Source organism: Pelodiscus sinensis, chromosome 4 (genome assembly GCF_049634645.1).
Source record: "Pelodiscus sinensis isolate JC-2024 chromosome 4, ASM4963464v1, whole genome shotgun sequence".
Classification (NCBI taxonomy): Eukaryota; Metazoa; Chordata; order Testudines; family Trionychidae; genus Pelodiscus; species Pelodiscus sinensis.
In genome coordinates this window covers 121128941-121152246 of record NC_134714.1, presented here as the reverse complement: position 1 = coordinate 121152246, position 23306 = coordinate 121128941, and the positions used below count along the sequence as shown (strand labels likewise).

General features: G+C 53.1%; 1 protein-coding gene across 17 annotated transcripts in view; it reads left to right on the top strand.

Annotated features, from left to right (window-relative positions):
• Nucleotides 1-21281, top strand: part of RASSF7 (Ras association domain family member 7) — a 124311-nt gene extending 103030 nt beyond the window's left edge. For 16 of the 17 annotated variants that reach the window (XM_075928291.1, XM_075928284.1, XM_075928278.1 and 13 more), the window contains 4 exons: nt 3405-4300; nt 12773-12941; nt 15598-15705; nt 18669-21281. In XM_075928291.1, the coding sequence (XP_075784406.1) occupies nt 3405-4300; nt 12773-12941; nt 15598-15705; nt 18669-18700 (1205 nt within the window). In that variant the 3' untranslated portion in view covers nt 18701-21281. The remainder of the gene's footprint in view (nt 1-3404; nt 4301-12772; nt 12942-15597; nt 15706-18668) is intronic. The other variant, XM_075928288.1, reaches the window with a different exon arrangement.
• The last annotated feature ends 2025 nt before the right edge of the window (nt 21282-23306 follow it).

The following is a 23306-nucleotide window of genomic DNA, read 5'->3' as shown; positions in this document are numbered from 1 at the left end:
TGAAGGGTCTGTCCTGGGTTACAGGGAAGTCCTGTCCCTCAACTGAAGGAAGGGTAGTATGAGTAATGCATTGATTGCTAGACAGGAGAAAGAGGAGTCTGGCATCTCTTCACATAGATACCTTCTACCTGTAGCCAATCAGTTCAGCATGGGGACCCTTTAGGGATGTGAATGGGTAACCATCTGGTAAGCACGGGCTGGGAGCTAGCAGCCTTGCCTGGAGCAGCCCCTGCCTGCAGCACGGAAGCTCCCCGCCTGCCCGTTTAACCAATTAACTGGTTAAATTTAACATTTACCCAGTTAACTTATTAACTGAGATTTTACACCCCCTAGTAAGCATTCATCTTGGCCAGGGGAGCTACAGCAATGCCCCAGCCGTTGTGCTCCCTGAGGGAAGAGGCAATTCAGGCAGCAAGGAGGAGAATAAAACCCCGTCTTTGGAAACTACAGTGAGGCATGCACTGGAGAGAGGTGCTGTTAATGTTCTGATCTGACCCCTGTTCCTGGGGCTTCCAGCTGTGACAGCCCCTCTGTTTAGATGCGCCAGTCTCTTGACAGCGCCACCGCTAGAACACCCCGCTGCCCTGGCTTTGGTTAGATGCGCCACACAAGGTTTTTTTTTCCTTTCTTCTGCCAGAAGGGTTGAATGGGTGTCTTGGCTTCTAATCCCAGGGGCCGGCAGAGCTACCCTGGGCTGCTCCAGACACTGTGGTTGGGACATTGAAAAGATCCCGGTCTCCACACTGCAATTTTCATTTCAGAATCTCTGCTTGGCTCCTCTTACCTCATGACTTGGGGTAGAATAAAAGGCCTTGAGCCGAACGAAAGGACTCCTCATGCAGAGATTCAGGTTCAGAGGGACCAGGGTCCCACGTGGGCCCCCCGGGCTCAGACTCTCGGCTCCCTGAACCATCTGTGGCTTGGCTTTTTGGAAGTGGTGGTTGCTGCTAGTGTGGTGTGGTATCTGTTGCACTTAAACATGGCACTGTGGTTCCTAGACCTCCCCCTCCCTCAGGGGGTTCCCAGTTGAGACTCTAGGAAGTCCCTGGGGGCGTTTGTAAGGAGGCTGAGTCTGGCCCCAGTGCTCCCTGCAGCGCTATCTGGATGGGTGTTTCTAGGAGTGCCACACTGGTACTGGAGTATCTCACAGTCCTGAATGGACCATGGTACAGAGAGGCTAAAGGTGTGCCTGTGCTACAGTTACATGCCCCCACGCAAGCAGGCTCCAGCTAAGGGGCTATTTAGCTGTGGTGTGGATAGATGTCTGGGCTTTGGCTGCAACATGAGCACTGACTCCCTCCCTCCTTCCCCCACCTGTCATCCTCGCAGGGTGCAGGCTGAGCCCCAGCGGCTACGCAGCAATGAAACAGCCCCACAGCCTGTGGGGCTTTCATTGCAATGGTGGCATGCTCCAGGGGCTTTCCTTAGGGAGAAGCCGTGACAGGAGAGTGAGCTGAAGCTGATCTCCAGAATCTAGGCCAGCACCTTAAGGCAGGCAGGGGACCTCTGCTTGTCAGCCTGCTCTGAGGGAGAGGAGAAGCCCGCTGGCTCAGGAGCCCCATGGTACTGTACTGGAGAGTGAGCCACACGAGAGGCCAGGCCTGGGCAGACGCACGTGGAGCAGTGCAGCCCCGGGGTCTGCCTCCCCTGATGGCTACTGGTGGTGCCCACTGGAGATGTGCTCTTCTGCAGCCAGAAGCTAGGCCAAAAGTGGGTGAATACTGGCCTGCGGGTCACATCCAGCCTGCAAGGGCTAGCCCCTGGCAGCTCCCACTTCTATCTTGGAGCAGGTACGGGCAATTGCAGCTCCCTTTGGCCGTGGGTTGCTGTTCCTAGGAGGGATGTGATTGGTTAACCAGTTGGAGCTGGAGCAGATCTCTGCCCACCACGGGCAGGGGCCTGCTCCAGTCCCCTGGGGCCCAACTGCAGCAGGGGCTAAATGTTACGTTAACTGGTTAACCAGTTACACAGGATTTTACATTCCTGTTTCCCAGCCAATGGGAGCTGAGGAAAGTGGTGTCCCAGTCTGGTTTCCCATTGCCTGGGAACGGTGATGTGTGGCCAATGAGAGCTACAATCATTGGTACCGGCGGAGGTGCAGGTAAGTTATAGCGGCAGGGGCCCACCCGGGTTCACTAGGGTTATTGCCCACCCCTGAGCCTGGCCATGGCCTGGAAGCACGAGTCACCCGGCCTGTGCCTGCTGTTTCCCTGAGCTTGGGCTGTGCCCGTTAGTGCAGATTGCACTGCCCACATATCCTGCGGAGAAGGGGGAGCAGCCACCCTGTCTGCTGATTTGGAACGTCACTAAAACGGCAGCTGAGGTTTTCATGGTCGTGTGCTTCTGTCCTCACCAGGCCTGCCTTGGTCTCCGCTCTGAGGCGGCAGATCAGGTCTCAGCCTGCGGCATCATTAATCAGAAGTGCAAGTAGAGAAGCACCAACGTGCTCTGTCCCAAAGCCTTCTGGGCTGGCAATCTCCTGACTCGGCCTCAGAAACAGCAGCAGGAGTTCGAAGCTGAGTTATGATTCTGCTCTCTCAAACTGCTGGCTCATGATCGTTTAATGGGGACTTTCCTTTGCATCCACCAGGCCTACCCGGTGGAGACTGTGGGGAATTACAAGTCTTAAAACGTTCCTAGGATAGAGGCACCTAAAGGCCACATTAAGTTTCCTGTGTGACCCAAGGCAGGATTAGAACCTGGATCTGCAGAGGCCCAGGCTTCTCTCACTGGAGCACTGCAGACCCAGGCTTTTTAGGCTGCTGTATCCTAGCAACGTTTTAAGACTTGTAATTCTGCAGTGATGGCAGCAGCAGTAAGGCTAGGGCTTGGCATTCGTTGCCACAGTGTTGTCTAACCCTGAAAGTGGATGGACTGGTGGTGTGAGCTCTAGAGCCCCAGCAGTGTGTAATGGGTAACTGTCCTAATTCAGAAAATACTGCTACTTAGGGTTGTTGCTACAGTGTTGTTTGGGAAGAATACCGGCTGCCTGGTTGTTGCCACTGACATTGGTGGTCTTTGCTGGAAGCAGAAGACAGACAGACTCACTCCCTCTTGCTTGCCTGGTTTGTCAAGTGATGGTTCCTATGATCGTGCGCTGAGAATGGTGCATGTGGGTTAACTTCCAGTGCAATACAGGGAGGGACCGCACTTCTTGACCAACCTCCAGTGACTGTTACCCACACACTGATGGAGGAGATGATGTAAGAGCTGCAGGAGGTAACGGATGCGAGCTGGTCATGCGGCCCGCGGCTCTGCGTGTTCCTAATGCAGATGGGATGTCGGGCACTGATGGGGGTAGGGGGTGGTGGCTGCTGTTGGTAGTACAGCCGCTGGTTGAAGTGTTGCCGTGATATTCCCCATTTCTCCCTGAGCTTCCACTGACTCGTCTGTTCTCTTCTCAGGCCAGACGGGAAGGTACATTCTCATCCAGAAGCTGCGGGAGAAGGAGAGGCAGCTTCTACCGCACGAATGCCCCCTGGAGTCGCTGGCTAAGTGTGGACAGTATGCCAACGATGTGCAGTTCATACTGCAGCGGACGGGCCCCAGCTTGGCCGAGCGCCCTTCCTCAGACAATGCCAGCCAGGCTCCTGAGAGGACTTTCATTCGGGCCAGCCTTCCCATCAAAGCCCGACCGGTCAGCACAGAGGTGCCCAAGTCTCGGGAGCCTAAAAAATCTATGACCTTTAACTTGGGCCCTATGGGCTCCAGCGATCGGCTTGCCAAGAGCAAGCTGAGACTGCACAAGAGGGAGAGCGTAGCCGTGAAGGACAGCACCGGTCGCAGCCATCTGTCCAAAGAGGAGCTGTTTAAGACTGTGCTGCGCCAGCAGGAGCAGCTGCACTCCTTGGAGGTGCACGGGGATTCCCTGGAAACGGACCTCAGGCACTGGGAGCGTGACCGCGGTGCCAGCCAGCAGGATGAGCTGGTCTATCTGGAGCACCTGATCCGGCGAAACGAGACAGAGCTGGGTGAAGAGGAGTTCTGGCAGAGCGAGCTCCAGCTGGAGAAGGAGTGCGAGAGGGAGAGGCAGGAGAAGGTGAGGAGCCTGCGGGGCACGCTGGAGGAGTACACCCACAAAATCCACGAGCTGACCACCAAGACGGAGGCCCTGGAGCAGGAGATCCAGCTGGAGATGGCTGAGAGGGCCAGGAGGGCGAGGGAGGCTCCTGCGGATCTGGAGGACATGGCTGCCAAAATGAAAAGGGAGCTGGAAGCCAAGGCAAAGCAGAGCGCCCAGCTGGAGAGCAGCCTGGCGAGCGTGGAGAAGGCTTTGGAAGAAGCGGAAAGGAACCTGCAGGTACAGTCTCCTAGTGCCTGGCCTGGCAGGTCAGCAGTGAGTGCTGCTTGGTTCAGTCCCCGCTCCAAAGGAAGGCGAGAGCATGAGCGGGACAGGGCTTTTGAGGGAGCTGCCCAGGAGTTAGATGAGGGATGTAAAATCCTGCATAATTGGTTAACTGGTTAAGCGTATTGTTTAACCAGTTAACTGATTACAGAGGGGATAGGTGAGGGGAGGTGCTACAGACCAGCTGGGCTGAAGTGATCCTGGAGCAGCCCCTTGCGGTGGGAGCTGCTCCAGCCCCCCACTGGTTAACCTTTAACCAGTTAATTAGCTTAACATTCACACCCCAGATCAGACTAGGTGGAGGCTGATGTCAGCCATCCCCATTTCACAAGCACTTCAGCCTGTGCATAAATGCCGGGCCTGAAACCCCAGGGTCCCTCCTTTCGGTTCAAGTGACTGGAGTGTTGTGCAGTTCTTGTCAGGGTGTGGGACAGCAAGGGCAGGGTGGGTGATGCTACAACCCCGCCATGTGACCCCAGTTGCGTGGCTGGGAGAAATAACGAACCGGGGCTTGATCCTGCAAGGTGCTGAGCCTGCTCGCCCTGACCGAGCCAAGCCCCTCTGTGCATGAGGAATCGCACTGAGTACTGCGGTACTGTTCTATGGGCCATGCTTTGCCGCTCAGCACTGTGTGGGCTCCAGCCCCGAGGAGTTAGCCCTGGGAATAGATGCTGCTTAGCAAACCTGCAGATGCTAGGGGTGGGAAGAGGGCCTGACTCACTGAACATACACAGCATCTCCAGCTGGGGCTGGGGCTCTCGTGGGCATGTCCCCACTGGCAGTGGTGGCTCCTTGGAGCAGCAGTGACTTGGTGGTGCTGGGCCATGTTTGCTCAGGCTGGGCGTGGGGTCTGTGTAGGAAATGCCCCACGGTGCTTTCCAACCATACACCCGGGTGCTTGTCGGGCTCGCTTGGCCTTCCCCACACTGTGGGACCTGGCACGCCCCTGCAGGGAGCGCTTACACAGCTGGTCCTGGGTGACTGCAGCTTTTTCAGTGTCAGGAGCAATGGAACAGGGAAGGCTTGAGGAGCACAAGTAGAGAGGAAAACTCACTACCCCAAGGCACTTAGTACGCAGCTGCTCCTGAGAGCTAGAGCTTCGGGTTAATGAGCATGTTGTGAGATCCAAGCAGGCCCATGGGGGAGGGGGCAGAGAGGAAGGGGGTAGTTGCCCTGGGGCTCAGCAATTCAGAGGTGGTCCTAGGGGGTGGGTGACACTGTGCTCCAGGTGACCTAGAGGGCTGGCTGCCCTGGCTCCACCCCTTCTGCCCGGGTGCCTGCCCCTTGTAGCCCCGGGGCCCTGTGCAGGCTGTCCGTTTCCCTGAATCCAAGGATTATGGCAGAGGAGCGGGGGGAGGAACCTTTTTAGGGGCAGGGGCTGCTGACTCACAGAAAAATCAGTTGGGGGCTGCACACAAGTAAAAACTTAAAAAAACCAAACAAACCCAAAACCCCTCACTGATATGGCCCCTGACTGAGGAGGGGAAAGACACTCCCCACATTCCCCACACACACCAGAACTTAGGGGGGCCCAGCCTAGTAGATTTTGTGTGCATCAGCTCCACGGTGGGGCAGTGGGAGTGGGGCTGGAGTGGGAGGCTGAGTCTTGGGAGCTGGATCCAGACAAGCCAGGGGCTGCATCCAGCCCCCGGCCTGAGGTTCCCCAGTCCTGGACCATGGGGTTGGAGAAAATCCAGAAAAGCAGAGATCAAAGAATGCCCCCCCCCCCCCCAGCATCTTTAAAAATAGCAGGGACAGGAATTTGTATCTTTCCTCATGTAAATGGTTCTGACCGAAGGCAACCAAGGTAGCTGTTGTGGGTGTGCACATGAGCCTCATGTTGTGAATTGCTGTCCACAACCTTAGGGAGCTGCTCAGCCTGCAGGCCTGGCCTACACATACCAATTCAGGTTTCTCCAGCCTGCGAAAACTGTTGTGTGACCTTTAGGTTAGTCTTACCCCTTTGTAGACACAGCAAGGTTGATGGCAGGATTCTTCTATTGACCTAGCTAACACCTCAGAGGTGAATTACGTGTGTACCCTTGATCTGGCTTCCTCACAGTAGTTGCTAACAAGGGAAGATGCCCTGGATAGAACCAGACCTTGTGCTGTTTGTGTGTGGCCTGTGGAAAAGCAACGCAGATGAGAAGCTGTTTGTGCATGTGGCACTGCCTGCAGATGCTGAATGGGCTGCCTTACTGACACCAATGCACCTGGCCTCTCCTCGCAGCCATGCAAGGGTGGAAAGGCTTCTGCCCTTCTGGCTTATGAAGCAATAAGCCAAGGTAGCAGGCGCTGCTGGAATCCAGCCTCCCCAGCAAGTCTCCTCTGATGTGGCCCAGCTGCTGCTCTCCAGCTTTGTGTGCTCGGGGTGGAACTGACAACTGTGCGCTGGGGAGGTTAAGAGTTTAGCCCAGTGGTCACCAACCAGTAGATCGGGATCTAAAGGTAAATCTTGGAGTCTCTGACAGGTGATCTGACTGGTTTGGCGGAAGAGGCTATCAGGTGCCGGTACTTCAGCTACCCCTCCCTCACTGCTGTGCACCTCCTGCCCTTTGCCTTGCAGTTGTCCCCCCTCTCCCACTTGTGCAGGGAAGGGGGGGGTGCTGATGTCAGGGTGCCCCCCCCCACCCTGTATTCTGTCTGCACTGAATGGAAAGGGGCACTACAGGGCTTGGGATGGAGTTTGCTGGCTGCTTTTGGGAGTGGTGCAGGGCCAGGGTGGGGGTGAGCCTGCCTTAGCCCCACTGCACCACCCCCAAGAGCTACCTGAGGTAAGCAGTGCCCAGCTGGAGCCAGCTCCAAATGTTGGTCCCAGTGATAAACCCCCCCCTGTACCCCAAGCCCCTGCTCTAGCCCTGAGCCCCCCGACCCAAACTCCCTTACAGAGCCTGTACCCCCTCCTGCACCCCAACCCCGCCCCAGACTCAGCTCAGAGCCACTCTCACACACTAAATCCTTTAGCCCAAGACCAGAGCCTGCACCCAAACCCTCTGCCCCTGCATGAAAGGGAGGAAGGATGAGGGAGGGAGGGAGGGAGGACAGAGTGAACAGAGGTAGGGCCTGGGAGAAGGGTCACAAAGGAGGTGGGGCAAGGATAGTTGGGTTTGAGTTAGATCCTGGATTGCTCTTAATTCAAAAAAGTGATCTTGTGTTTCAAAAGGTTGGAGACGGCTGGTTTAGCCAGTTAACTGATAAGCTGATGCTTATTGGTTAATGTTATTGGTTAAACACTGCTTGCTCCCAGGGAGGAGGCTATTCTGGGGAAATCTGATAGAGGCAGCAAGGGAGGGGGGGGATCGACTAGTCGACTGACTATCTGATTTGCTTATCGGATAGTCGACTGCTCTTTAACTTACCTACCAGGGATCAGCTGGGCACTCCAGCTGATCCTGGGCTCCGTGTTGTGCTGGCCCTTTGATGCGCCACCATGATGCTTCAAAGGGGCAGTGCTGCATGGAGCCTGGGGTCAGCTGGGGACTCTAGCTGACCCCGGGCTTCATGCAGCGCTGCCCCGTTGAAACACTGTGGCGGCATTTCAAAGGGGAGGCGCACGCGATTAATCACAATTAAATATTTTAATCGCTTGACAGCCCTACTGCGCACACTAACCAGAGGATGTCACGTCGGCAGCTTCCCAAGCCTCTCCCCAACCACACGCCACACACTTGCCAGTAAGATGGGAGTTGTTATCTGTAGGAAAGTACCATTTTGATGTCTGTGCTGCAGTGACCCTTGTGTGCCTGGCCATGGTTAGCTGGCTGGCGCTCAGGCTGTAGGTCTCTTAAAAACAGCCCAAATGTTACGCTGCAGTTGTATAGCCCTGCAAACCTGAGTCAAACAGCCATGGGGGTCACAGGCCAGCCATGGGAGGCTTACCGCAGGGTAGCCATACCCCAGTGGCCCCAGCTCAGAGTGGGGACTCCATTGAGTTAGGCACTGGGCTCAGAGAGACTGTCCCATCTCTGTGGAGAAGACACAGGGTGGAACAGGAACCAGTCGCAGAGAGGAGAAGCTACTGACCCAGGTACAGTGGCAAAACCAGCTCTCCTGAGGCTCTGTCTGGGCCAGCTACCTCAGCCAGCTCACATTTCTCACCAGAAATACAGGCCCCTACCAGTCTCCTTCCTGCCAAAAGCCTGGAGCAGGAGCATGGGAGCAGGTGCTCGGTGGGACAGCAGAGGGAGGAGAAAGGTGTGAATGCTGTGGCTGGGCATATGCTTGGCCTGGAACAAGTCAGTAGCCCCTCCGGCTTGCTGGTGGCACCAGGGGCCTGGGCTGGGTGAATTCTGTGGTCTGAGCGAATGGTGGGATGGCAGGTGATGTCTTTGGAAAACCCTACAAGGAAGTTGGGTTCCTCTTGTGGTGTGTAAAGGCCTCATCCTCCTGAACCCCTGGGAAAGCAGGACAACTGTAGTATGATGCCTGTTGCAAGTGAAGTTCCCCCCACTTTGTGTTGACCTAACCCTTCCTCATTTAACATAAACGCTTCTCCTTCCCCAGCCTTCCCCAGACAGAGCAGCGTTCATTGCCCGTGGCGCATCTTGCTTGTTCGTGGGTGGCTCCAACCTGGTAGCTGCAAACTCTTTGTTTATATTTGTGCTTCTGCTTTGCCTAAACAGAAGCACTAAGCACATGGTTTTTGTTTTCTGCTGTGCCTGTTGAATAGACACTGGTGCCCTCTTGCGGCCACATGGAGAATTGACCGCTCTTATCATTCCACCTCCAGGGTTGGTTTAGTTATCCCAGCGCCAACTGCTGCTTGGCTGGTATGGCTGCATCTACAGGTAGGAGCACTTTCCCAGTGCGGGCTGCCAGTTTTCCTGTGCCAGTAAAGTGCTCTTAGTGTAGACAGAGCCTCAGTCGATATCCTACAGTAGGGTTGGGGAACCTCAATGCGGCCCCCCACCTTGCCTGGATCTAGCTCCTGAGGCTCATGTCTCCCCTGTCTCCTCCACGTTAAGGAGCCTGTGCTGATGCTCCAGCCCCCCTGCTACTGCACCACTGAGCTGGAGCGCACAAAATCTACTAGGTTGGCGCCCCCACCCCCTGAGCTCTGGTGTGCAAGGGGAATGTGGGGAGTGTCTGTCTCCTTCTGAGTCGGGTGCCACTTTTTTTCCCTTTTTTTTCTTGTGTGTGGCCCCCAACTGTTTGTTTTTTTCTTCCTGTGGGTCTGTGGCCCCCAACCCAAAAACGGTCCCCTGCTCCTGTCCAGTGTTCCCTCTTAAGATTTTTCCATCCAGGAGCTCAGTGAGTTTTGTCCTGTGCACCTATATTGAGGTCATGTGTGCTAGTTCGGACGTATGCCACTGTGGCACCAAGTTATAAATCTCCCCCTTTTCCCCTCTACTGCCATGTCTCCCACCCTTCCCTCACCCCATCTGCTCCCTTGGTGCCTGCTACTGCCCCCCACACACCATTCCTCTCACCCTCCTCTGCTGTCCTGGCTCCTGCGCTTCTCACTCCCCTCAGGCCTCCTGGGACCTGCCCCCCTCCCCATCCTCTCTGACCTCTGCACCCGCCCTTCCCTTCCCCCTATGCCCACACCCCTTTAGTCCCCCCCTCCCGATACCCTCTCCTAACATATCCCTCTGCCCACCTGCCCTGCCTCTCTCCTCTGCCCTCTGGTGCCCATCCCCCTCTACTTCCCGCCCTTCTGCTTCACCCCCACAATCTCCTTGGCATGTGCACCTTCCCTTACCCCCTGCACTCTCCTGATGCCTCCCTCTTCCCTCACTGCCCCTGTCCTCCCAACACCTGCCCCCCTTCCCTTCTTCCTCCCTGATGCCCACCCCCTCACCACCTTCTGCCCCAGTTCTCCTCACACCCCTCTGTGCCCTCACACATGACTTGCTTCATCCCCCACCTTCCTCATGCCCACCCGTCCTTTCACCCCCTCTCTCCCAGCACCCACTCCTCTGCTCTCCTCTTCCTTCCTCTTGAGCCCATTGCCCCTCCCCTCTCCCAGCATCACCCTGTCCCTCCCTTCTCCCACCCTCACTGACACCTTCCCGTTCCCCCGCCACCTCTGTTCCTCCTGCCCTTTCCCCTCATTGTCTCCTCTTGGCCCCCTGTCATTTGTCTCTCCTCCGCCCTGCCCCTTGGTGCCTTCCCCTTTCTTCTCCTGCCCTGGCCCCCTCCTCTCCCCTCAGCACAAGCCCTCTCCTCACCCCCACCTTCCCCTTAGTTCTCCCCCTGCCCCTTCCCTCACTTTCTGCCTTCCTGACACCTGCACCTGCTGTGCGGGGCAGCATGGCGGGCGACTGCCCCGTGTGCCAGGACTGGAGCCAGGCCATGGTGTTATGTTTTAGTACCATGGGCCAGGCTCCAGCTCCAACAGTTGCCACTTGGGCCGTGTGTCCTGGGGTGGGGCAGCCATCCTCACACGGCCGTGCCCATGGGAGCAGTTAAGGCTGCAGCTCTGCTGAGGGGGTGGGCAGGATTGAAATTATTGGTGCGCAGGCGCGCACCTTAGAGGGTAATCTGCTCCTGTCCTGTGGGACTGTTGTCTTGGCATTCCTGCTGTTTAAATCTTGACTTGAATCCCCACGCTTTGTAACAGTGACTGTGGTTCAAAGCAGTTTTGCAACCTGTTCTCTAGCGTGCACCCCCTGCCTCATCTCAGAGGACTCCCTAAGACTCCTTTCCTGTGACTCTCTAGGCTGCGTAAAAGCAGAGTGCCTGATTCAGGCTGTTGGCGTGTTCTCCAGCCGTGGCGCTGGCACAGAGGGGAATGCCAGTGCCAGGCTTGTGATGGAGTCGGTAGGCTTAAAGGCACCAGTCCTGCCCCAAGAGGGGCTGTGTTCCATTCCAAAACCTCTTTAAACTTCATTCGCATCACAGCTGGCACTACGCCAGCCGCAGCTCTGTGCTGGAGATTCTGCAGTGTAGTTGCCTTGTTCTTGGTGCACCGACAGCTAGCTGCAGCCACGTGGATACAAGTACTTCGAGGGCAGGAAAGAGCTATGGAGGAGCTATGTGTTCAGGAGGGTGGGGCTATAGACTGTCTCAGGGAGGGAATAGCATGGTTTGTAACCAAAGATCTTCAAACCTTAATGTAGACAGGACCCAGCTTGGTTTCCTGTGGTCCTTCGTGGTCTGAAGTTGAAATCCAGTCTCTTTTGGTCCAGTTCCGCTCTGTTGTCTTCTCTGGATAGTACAGGTTGGCATGCTCTGGTCGCATGATTTTAGTTAGTTGGATGTTCACTCTTCATGGGTGTGGCCATGTTTCCTGCCGTCACGTAAAGTTGTACAGCACCAGTCCTGGCTCTCGGTGCTCTGTGCTGTTATTTAGCTCTAATTTACCCCTAAATGTCTTCTACGAGCACTGCTAGACAATAGTGACCTCCCAATGGTCTGGCAAATTCTCTTGTTCAGAACTAGTCAGGGCCTGCACGTTGCTGAACTAGAGAGGTTCAATCTGTACTTAGGTGTAATACGGATATTATGGTGCAGCCAAACATGCAGTTTCTCAAGGACACCTGTCTTGGGTTGGCAAAGATGATGAGGAGGAGGAGGAAGTGGGTGTCGTCAGCGCTCCAGATATGCAGCATTCAGTGAGTTCAGAGCGTGCATTTGTACCTCTTTGCAGATGTGCCTGTCTCCCAGAACCCTGCTGGGAAGCCTAAAGCAGTAACCCCACCAGCCCACGCGTGGCTCTGTCTTGGTCTGATTCTGCCATTTGCAAGAGACGGGGGCGAGTGTGCCGTGGCGCTGCCTTGAGTTTGAGTGCTGTGGGGTAGTGTGGCAGGAGGTTCAAGTAAGACTGTGGGAAGGAAGCTGCTGTAATTAAAGGCTCTGCAGTGGGGGAAGCAGCAAAAGGCTCCTTCCAGTGAGTCTGATCAGGTGTCTTTGGAGGCGCTTAGGGCTCAGAGCAGACTCTTTTCTCACATCTGGATAATGAGAGAAGGGGCAGGCTGGTGCTTTGGCCCCCCACTCGCTGGTTTCCTCTGGACTCGGGGCCCTACCTGAGTTTTAATTGGCGTAAAAATGAGCAGCAGGCAAAGTCAGTAATGCAGCCTTCTGAGACCTGTGCTACCCTGGGCTTAACCCTCGCAAGCCAGGCAGGGTCTCTGTGTGGGAGCTGGGTCTGAAGGCACAGGAGCAGGAGAGCAGGTTCAGTTGTTGGCTTTTGAAGCCTGGTTCTAGTGCAGCCCGAAGGAGGGTGTCTGAAGGGCACAAGTGTGGTGATTAGGCTGCACAAGTTGGCGTGTTCGGGATCGACAGGAGTGGGGGTGCTCGCCCTTCTCCTGGGCCTGCTGGCTGCTGAATTAGGGACTTTGAGGAGGTAGTAGGACGAAGGGTGAGCAAGGGAATGGGGGCTTGCTGGCAGCTTTGTCTCTAGCGGTCCCACTGTATCGATACCCATTCTGCTCAGCGGATGAGGCACAGCTGTGGAGCTTACCCTCTTCACCCTGTATTTTGCAGGACCAGAATCAAGAGCTGGAGGAGTTAAATAAGGAGCTGAGGCAGTGTAATTTGCAGCAGTTTATTCAGCAGACGGGAGCCACAGTGACTGTTTTGCAGTCCAGACCCGAGGATGAACCCCAGCTGGATCAAACTAACCACGAGCTGCCAGCCTGCCAGAGAAACGGAGGTCAGCACGCAGTGGGAGACTCGTTTATTGAATGAGAGGGGTGCTTGCTTTAAGACCTGCTGCTATGCTGCTTTTAAAACCTCCTAACTCTATTCTAGCTCTTGTCCCCTCCCTCTGATTCCCTTGCCGAGGTATCTGTCGCTTTCTCCTTCAGTTACCCACCACTAGCTCCTTCAGCGCTTGGACTTCATTCAAATACGGGTGCTGGACCAAACTAATTCTGTAGTTACACGCGTGGAGATGAGGGTCAGCAGGGCTCCTGCTTCAGTGTCAGCGCTTCTGCCACGTGGATTGGGAACAGATCGTCCTCACCGTGGCTACATCCATTGTGGGGCTTTTCATCTTCCTTTGGAGCATAAGGCTGTGCTATGCCCTCTGCCAGTGGCAGGCTATAGGGGCTAGAGGACCAGGGGGCTGGTCTGATCTGACAGATCTGTGCTGCTGTAACTCATACCTTGGGCAGTGTTAGCTGCTGGGTTTGGGGGTTTGGCTTGCTGCTTAACTGGCCCATCTACTGCTTTCCTAGAGGGGAGCGATTGGGTGACAGTCACTAGACCAGTGCTTTCAAACCTTGGTGCGTTAGAACAGGAGTGGCTTCCGTGGGGGCTGGGGTTATTCCCCCAAAAGGCAGGTTGCTTCTACCTAAGGGCCTGAGTAGGGCGTTAGGAGCCTGGCTGTAGGTACTGACATTGAAAACCTTGCCAAGAGAGCCTGGCCAGTACATGAGGGCGATGGGATCATGTGGGGGGGTGGGATGAGTTGTGGGAGTGAGTGACCAAGACCCAGTCCCTGGCTTCTAGCAGGAGAAATTCCTGTGGGCCCGAGGGGGAGGAATGTTCCATCTCCTGAGGTAATTGTCTTGTGTCTTCTCGCTCCCTGTGGGCAGAAGTGGCCAGCCAAGGAGAGGCTGTTTCTGCCCAGCCAGGAGGCAAAGAAGAGCAGAAGTGGAGAGCAGGCCTGGCCTCACACTGTTCTGTTGGTACCAGCAGCTCTGCTCTGGGTCAGGAGCCCCCGGATCTGACTTGGCCACTCTGTGTCCCAGCCTCTGAACGATGGAGTGTGACTTTTTTCCCTTTGGGGTGTCCATCAGCATAGGGAGGTGCAGGGGAAAGGAATGCAGAGCAGTGACCTTTCAGTGGGAGTTGGCTTGCATTCAGTTATGACCCTGTACGTACTGAGGGCAAGATCCTCCCCTGAGGCCCATCCCTACTGCCCCACTGACAGTGGTAGAGTTGTGCTTGATGACACCGCTAAAGGGTCTGGCTCTGTGTCTCTTCAACATCCTGCGGGTCCAGAAACCAGACTGGTGTCTCCTAATGCATCGGGACAGAGCTTGTCTCTGTTCCGGTCTAAGGATGTTAACTATCGGTTAAGTGACTAGTCAAGTAGTTGATGGAATTTGCATCACCTAATCGATTAGCTGAGGGGGGGGCACTCCAAATGTAGTAAGAACCCGGTGGGCTCTTCTTACATTGAAAGGGCAGAGCCGCTGCAGGGTTAGCTCCTGGGTGCAGCGCGAGCCAGGACTGAATGTCAGCTTGTGCCACCCCTAGACCCTGCAGCTCTGCCTCCCTGATCCCCCTGCAGAGACGGTGCTGGAGGGAGCCGCTCCTGATCCTTTCACCCCTCCCCCCCACCAGCTGTTTAAGTGGCATTGGCTTAGTTGTGGCTGCATCCCTCCCTAAAAGTGGTTCCGCCTTTTTAAAAGGGAGAATAAAATCGGAAGAGCTCTGGATTCTAAGGCCGACTGTGATGATGTGAAAAGCCTCTTAACTGATGGGGGAAGGGAGCAGTGATGCTGGCTAGTTTTCAGTATTACCCATGGTCTGTAACAAAGTGAGAGAGAGAGCCCGAGGGGGCTGCCATGCTGCTCAGTACAGGAAGAGCTGGTCTAAAAGTCACTGCCCACTGTGAGTAAGACACATGTGATATATTTGTGCAACTACCACTCTAGCTTGCCAAATCTTAGCTGAGGACACTCATCCCTCATCGCTGTCACTGCAGATGCTGGAGTAGAGATTTGCATGTACGGATGCTTCAGCTCTAGACTGGAAAGCCTGCCTGCACTGCAATGCATAGCGGAGAACTCCCTTCGTGTGAAGGGTGTTCTCCTGTACTGAGCTGGGGAGCAGGCCCAGGCCCATAAAGAACACTCGGGGCGTGGGGTGTGGAAGGCTACAAATAACTGTTGGAGCGAGAAGCGATTAGGTGGCTGGGTAGTGAGACTAGGATCTTCAGAGAGCTGAGTGGGTGGGGCTAGAGGAAGGACATGAAACAGGTTTGACCGCTTCCTCCAATAGCAGTGCTGCTTGCTGGGCCATAAAAAAGCTGTTAGCCTTTAAAGGTCCAACTGGGCGGAGCCCACTGCACCAGAGGTGGGGGGCAGCAGGGCTGTTCCAGTTACCCCTTTGCATCCCTAAGGGGTGGGGTGGTGTAGAAGGAGGACCCCAACACTGGAGTAACAGCAGGCTTTTCTCCACAGTACCCTAGAAAAGGGGAAGCCCCTTCCGATCGTCTTTATTATGGGGAAGAGTCCAGGCACAGACGCCTTTTGCATGAGTCCCTGCCGGGGAGCTCTGCACTGACCCTTTCCCTGGGTGCTAGCAAATCCAAACACAGCTTGCTGCTGAACTGTGACCTTGTTTCTCCTCCCTAGGCCTTCTCCATCCCAGCACAGACTCTCCTCCTCGACCCAGCGCCAAGCAGTTCCTCGGCCATCCACGGAACCTTCAGAACCCACTGGTGTCCAGCCTGAACCCTGAGGGTGTGTATGTGTGAACTGGCCTACGCCCGTTGTGCTCCTCATGCCCAATCTTGCCAAGCCGCCCTGCCAAAGGTCTAGTCCCCTTGCAACGGTGGCAGCTCTCGCCGGCGCGGAGGCTGTGACACGACTCTCAGACCACTCGGTGTTTCTCTCCTGCTCTCTCCTCCCCTCTCTGGCATTCGATTGCAATGAATAGCTGCTCAAACCCAGTCATGGCTTGGTTCTCCTGCAGTGCCTACCATGAAGCCTTGCGCATCAGGGCCTTTATAAAATAGCAAGTGGCGGCCAGACCGTGTGGGAGGGCGGGGCTCTGGCAGCCGTATTACTCGAGCCAATGGGCTGTGGGGCTCTGGTTCTGTGTACTGCAGTCACGCATTTAAAAGCATCCTGCTGTGTGAGGTGTGTGGTATGAATAGGTGCCAATGTGAGTGACGCCTATACCCAGGGGCGTCCCTTTCTCTGTCCCTCACCACTGGGGAGAAGCTCACTGCCAGGGTAAGTGCTGCAGCAGCCTTGTCTCCCCACGCCAGTGTCTGTGCTGTTCAGCCAGTGGGCCGTCTCTTCTAGTTCAAGCCTGTTAGTCTCACAGGGTTGGGATGTTGGGGTGCGGAGTACAAGGTGCTCCCTAGCCAGTGAGGTGCAGGCTTTGCTCTGCACACACAGCAGCGCGCTTGCCTGCAACTTGGCTCCTATGATACATTGCGAACAGTACTCTTCCCTACCCTGCCCCTTTGCTGGTAGCTGCAGGAGATGTCTGGTGGTAGCAAAAATGGCACTGTGGGAGAGCCCAGCGTAGGGCAGCTCCGGCTCTCACAGGGAGAGTGTCTCGTGGCTTTTTGAATCTTTGCAGCTAATTCAGTTGTTTCTGTGCCAGAGCAGCTGGAGAGGTGAGCAGGCAGACTTTACCTGCCTGCCCGCAGCCTCCTCCAGCTTAGCTTAGGGCTGAGTTCTGGCAGGCGGAACTTGGCTGCAGGAACAAACCTTGGCAGCCGTTTCCAGAGAGTCCAAGGGCCCCAGATCTTTAGGCCTGCCAGAGACCCCACACTTTGAAACCCACCTGCGATGCTTGTGTCTAGCCAAGATACTGTGCGCCTGCCTGTGTGCAGGCTGCATACCCCCTGCCCTCCTGCATGTACGGACAGGGAGCTGGATCAGAAGCTGTGGAGCAAGATGGGAATTCTCATGTGGAACTCTTATTGCACCTCTGACATGCAGAGCCCGTGTGGGTGTGAGAAATACCAGCACACTTGCAGTGGGAGGCTGCTGGGGTTGTCCGCTGTCCATTTTCCCCTGGGGTTGATGGTCTCACTTGTAAGAGGAAGGGGACAGCCTTTTTGATTTGCCCTGCTCCTCCTGGGAGGGAGGGTCGGGACACTGAAACCGATGTTCCTGCACCCAGCCACCTGTGCTGCTGTTTGTTCAGATGTGGCAGACCTCACAGAGGTGCAACAACACATTGACCCACCCCATCCATTAGCTGCAGTTCAGAGAGACCCAGTCCTCTCGCCTGGCATCTGCTGGCTGCAGAGCCGTGCCGCCGTTTTAACCCCTTAGTTCTGGTTTTTGCAACACACTTTTGAAAACTGTAAAATCAGGTGTGGGTTAGGGAGTTCGATGGGGAAGGAGCAGCGTGGATGGGGCTGTACCCTGGAGGGAGAAGGAGCCATAGAGGGATTTTTATACTGGGGGCCAGTGACTGAGGCTGCAGCATCCTAGGCCAACCAGAACAAAGGGAAAGAGCTGCAGCCACCTCACCGTAATGTGCGGCCCCTCTCCCAGGTGACAGGAGAGCTACAATCTCCACCCATCCATTGAGCGCTTTCCAGGGCAGTTAGCAGTGGGGGTAGGCATGCCACTGCCCTGCAAATAAAGCGCCTTCTGTCACAGGCCAAGCAGTCGCTTCCACCTCTTTCCTTTCTTTACAGCTGCTGGTTTTTAATCTGGCTGCTGCCTGTGTGGCTCCGGGTGGCGGGCAGTGGGAGCCTGCAAAGGGAGAGGCTCTAGGTCCGGACCAAAGCCTGTCTCAGTTAGCTGGAGGCTTTCCATTGACTTCAGTGGGCTTTGGCGCAAATCCGTTAGGGATGTGGCTGTTGCCTGAATTTTCACTGGATGGTTTGTTTCTCAATCCAGCTGGCTTGTGCTGGTGGAGCGGGGGCAAGGCATTGCCCAGATAGTTATTGGGAGGCATTTAAGATGCACTGAAGAGGCAGAAATTTGTGTCTGTGAGGCGGAGGGAGAGCTGCTTGCTCTGAACAGCTACCTTCGGAACTGCCTGGCCTACTCCAGGAAACCCTGGGGCTCCTTCCAAGAGTTGCACAGTGCAAGCCAAACTCAGTGGTCCTTCCAGTCCACCAAGTCTTTGGCCATGGTGTGTGTGGAGGAGAATGACTTTGCACAGAGCTTCTTCATAACAGAGCTTTTCCTATGCCAGGCCTCAACATCTCTCTCTGCCTCTTCCCCAGAACCCGCTTGGGAACCATCTAATTAATAGTAATTTAACCTGCACCCTTCTTCTTGGTGCTTGGTTTCTTTAGTGAAAGCAAGTGAATTGTGTTGATCTTTTGTGTCTTTCCCCTCTCAGCTAAACATTTGCTTTTTTTTTTTTTTTTTTTTTAATATCCTAAGAAACAGTGACAGTAACATTGGGTCAGTACGAGAACGTACGGCAGCATACTCTGTCGTGGGTACTTCCACCTGCTGCATAGCATGAACATTTCTCCATAGAGTCTTGTCTCCAGTGGTCCAGCAAGGAGCTCTCTGTGTTCGTGTAAACACCAGACCTGAAATATTATATCTGCTCATTTCAGTAGAGGATATCATCCTAGTGTCTGTGCCACCCCCTTGAGATCAAAGGATATATTTTTATATTGCAAATGCATGGGTTGTAGCATACTTTAAAAAAAATTATTAAACACTAACCCACCAAGATGGGGTCACTTAGTTTATTTTTATATGTCTTGCAGTCGTATCAACAAGGCAGAGCATCTGGAGGTAGAAAGGTCCAGCCACTGGAGAAGTGATTGCCTTGCAAGTGTAACTGTATATAAGTAAAACCATATTCCATATATCCTTTTTTTCAACTCCTTTGTACCATGAATGGATGTTGATGGCCATAAGAAGTATTTTTATAGACTGGTGTGTGTGTAAAAAAAACACAACAAAAATATTTCACCCCAAAGACCTTTTGTATTTTTAAGATGCTTTATATATTTAAAAAACATGAAGAAGCTAATATTTCTGGGAATTCATGCAGCCCTCATAAGATGCATCAAATGGCAAAAGACCCTTGCAGATAAAGCAAAGGCCTGCTTTTGACAAGGGGTACAAGACTTGTCTGGGCTAAACCAATGCTAAGCATATTGTGGGCCTTCTGTGCGGTGCTGTTCACATCCTGGGGATACTCTGTGCTACTGCTGTACGATGAAGGAGCTGCGGAAGCCAGGACTGTGCCCCATATAACAGTGATACGCCCACGGTCATTCTTGTTAATACCAGACGGGAGTAAAATGGATGTTTATCTGGAAACAAAGAAATATTCAGCTGCCTTGGAAATGGGGCACTCTGTTGATCGTTCCGCAGAAGCAAGGTTTGCACAAGCTGGGGGAGAACTTGTACAACCTTCGGACCAGGCAGAATCATGACTAGGAGCATCTGCCTGATGCTGAACAGTCAGACCAGACTTTCTAGCTCTGGTATCATGGGGCTGCTGGTGCGGGCTTGTTCTTTGTACCTTGTGTCGAGTGCATCAACGTCTGACAGTGTCATTGCAGAGAAGAGTTGAGATGGAATGGCTGGAATGACATCTAGTTCCTAATGAAATGCAGCCTTCGCCCTCTGAGCATTGATAGGTAATATTTACCTCCTGGCCCCCTCCTGCTTTCTGAAATGTTTAGCTCATTGAAAAAACAGGGGTACAAACGTTGCTAATTGAACGGCAATCTGCATGGGCCTGAAGCATCCAGTAGGGCTGTCTCTGCTACCGGTGGCTTAACCCCGACTTGGGATTCACTGTCCTTCAACTGTGTAACTCCTCCAGAGATGTCTGCCTCTCTGTCTTGGGAGCCAGCTCAATAGCCAGCATGCCCACCGACCCTGCCATGCAGCTCTGCAAAAGGTCTGTTTTTACCAGGTTCCATGTTGCGGAAGCCCAGTTGTACATCTCACTCAATGCCATTGTCTCCAGACAGATGTGTGGGTCAGGGAAAAAAGGAAAGTTGAACACTTGCTCTATTGGGTGGGGGGAGGAGAGGGGAGAGGAATGTCATCGCTGTCATAACCTAATATTTAAAGGTATTGTTGCAATTAACCAGTATTTCCAGTCAGTCACCTTTTTCCTAATGGAAGTTCTGAAAAGAGGAGCGTGTCTTGCTCTAACTTGAGGAAGCCACTGGTGTATTTGCTGTGTCTGTCACTTCCCTAATTTGCCTAGCAGAAAATCAGAATGTTCCTCCTTGAAAACACATTGGTTCAGAACTAGGCTGCTGTTCATGTCCTACATGAGCTAAAAGGGGAAGAATACCAGGGAAATAGCCTCTGTTGATCTGCTCTTATTATGGTAGTAACTATAGCCCCAATTGAGATCAGGGTCTCAAGCCACATGCCGCACCAGGTGTGAGACGAGGCTGTTCCTAGAAGTTGCCTAATCTTTCTGGCTTTTCATTGTGGGTTCTCTTTAAGATTCCAAAGGATGGATCCCAAACATTCCTTCCTCCTTTGAAAAATAAATACATAAATTGGAACACATGCTGCATTGGTAACACTTCAGCTCTCGGTGTGTCCAAAACGTATCCAAACAATGTTTTGTTTCTCCTCTTGGGTTAAGCAGTAGTCTGTTGTGTTGGTCTGAGATGCAGGAGCAGAGAGATTAGTTGACTCCAAGTGTTCTGTGGTTCTTGCTCATCAGGTGTATTTTATATATATAATATATATAAAAAAAAACCTCTGGAGGGGGGAGAGCTGGAATGGTCAGAAAAGGTTGTAAGCGGGATTTGGGGATTAATATTTGTTCTGAGATTCATTGAGCGTTCCACCTAATTCTAAAAATCAAGCCGCATTCTCAAATCTTATTCAGTGTACAGACTGTACAGGGTTGACAGGCCAAAACCTGGTGTTTGTCTAAATGAAACAGGCTTGAACTGTAAGAGATTGGGGACAGTGAGCTCCTCTTGGGAGGGGCTTTTCTCACCATAATCCCATTTTTAAAGTGTTATCAAAGCCAACCTCAGAACAAGCTCTTTAACAAGTGCACATAACTGGACTGCATGATATGGGGAATGATGGAAACACTATCTAACATTTCGCGCTGAATGTTTTTACATGATGGCCAGTAAAAAAAAAAAATTACTTTCTGTCCCAACATGTTTTGCTGTATTTTAATAGTGAATTGGAAATGGGCAAGTCTAGGGAATGGGACTGGATGTATGTAGAGGGCCTGAAAGTCCTGAATTTTGTTTTACAAATGTCCTTTATATTGTATACAAAAGTGTGACTTGGATGCTTTGTAAAATCACTTTCCATGTATGAATGTATCTTGTGTTCTCAAATATTGTCCATTTTAAATAAATATGCAGAAAGGATTTGTCGTGTGTGTGTGTGTGTGAGAGAGAGAGAGACACGCATGTTTCAAACACTGAGAGCTTGCTCTGCTCTTCCCCCAAATTTGTTTCCTTCAGAAATTTCTGAAGGTGTCTATTCCCCCTCCACAAGATTATCCTGCTTGCTTTCCATCTTCTCCACAGAAGCAGCATCCTGGAGAATTCTGAAACTTTCTCCACACACTATATTTGTTACAAGTTCTTAGTCTGCAGCCAAGATCTAGATTCTCTCCCCCCCCCCCCCCTCTCCACCCCGTGCCAGATATTGAACCTACCCTTAGTGAGAAACCAGCCCTGTCCTGAACACTTTAATGCTTTTGAAAATCCCACTATTCTTAGAATGTAAAGAGGCAGAAGCATAAATTCCACTGGCTCTCAATGGGGCTCGTGCTCCTAACTTCTAGAGCTTCTGCAGATCCCACCCTAAACAAACAAGACAGGGTGAATACCCTCATGTTACAGATGGGAAACTGAGGCTCAGAGATTAAGTGACTTGCCCTAGATCCCAGAGTGTGTGTGTCTCAGCTCAGAATCGAATTCTGATGTCTTGAGTCCCAAGTCCAATGCTTTGTCCATCTGTGTGTGAATAAATACCACCCACGCTATAACATTTCTCTTGCTCCTGAACACAGTGGCTGCCTGCCAGGAATTGGTGAATTGGAGGGATTAGAGATGCTGTATTTTATATTAATGGACATGCATTCCACTAGGACCCTACAGTTCTCCTCCCCCCCATTGAGCTGGAGAACATCAGCTACTCGGTATCCCAATTTGATTTATATTACTGAATTCTATTTTGGGATTCTACACATCTGAAACTCTGGCTTTTCCATGCACCTAGCCATTGAGGTAAGCTGTGCTGCAGACTTGCCCTGCCAGTTTCTGCTTTCATGTGTGCTCTGCATCACCAATAAGAACACTCTAACACAGAGGAGCGCTGTGTCCACTCCCCTTCTCCTCCCACCCCCACATAACACCTGTGGTTCTCTAACTTCCTAGCATCCTCAGTGCATCTGGCCTCCTAGCGAAGCAGATGGCAGACCCACTGAGCATGTCATATAATGGTACTGACCAAGGCAGTAGGGAAGGCCTTGTGCAGAAGGGAGAAGTGTTGAACATTGCAGGGAGTTCTTTATTTTCTCCTGTTCTCAACTCATGAGGGGGCAAATCCCTATTTAACTGAAAGCATTAAGGCCTAGAATTGTAACCTTAAGATCACGTGTATATGCTGGAGTGATCTCATGGTAAGTAAGGGGTTTTCTTTATCATCACCCTCTTCCCCTTCACCAGTGCAATGAATGAAAACTTTCAGTCCTTTCTCATCAAATGGTTTCTATGAGGGTTGCCAGATGGTTTAACCAAAAATATCGAACCCTCCTCTTCCCCCCCCCCCCCCAAAAGGGAAAAAATTCTTGGGGGGGGGGGGGGACGACCAAAGTTGAGCAAAAAAAAAACCACCCAAGAGTTATCAAGCAAATAAAAGAAATAAAACAGCGTGGCCCCTTAAGTGCGTGCAGAGTCAGAATACGGAGAGGAAGAGGAGAGGCTGAGCACAAACCCAGGAAAGGCATCGCTTCCCCTTGCTCAGGTCTTGAGGCTTTTTGCCAGCAGCCATCTTGTTTTCTTGGTCAAGCCGGAAGAGAGCTTCCCTGCGGAACCAGGTAAGTAGGCGATCCGGGGGCTGAGCCCAGTTGCTGAGTGTGGTGTAGAGTTGCCAGGTGTACAGTATTTTCGTCTCCTGGCAGGGGAACCCCCCCCACCCACCCAAATACCGGACATTTTAGGTGGCTGGTATTTTCTGAATTTTTTGTTGGACATGAGGTGAAAATACTGGACGTGTCCTGGTCAATACCAGACACCTGGCAACCTTAGTTTCTACACTCGTGGCCTTTTTAAAACCTTAAAGTGCTTTACAAACAACAGACAAAGATAGCCCTCACTGGAAAACCAGCCATCTCTGGGATTAAACGTGGCACAGTTCTTTAGGACAGGAGGTGAAGAGTATTG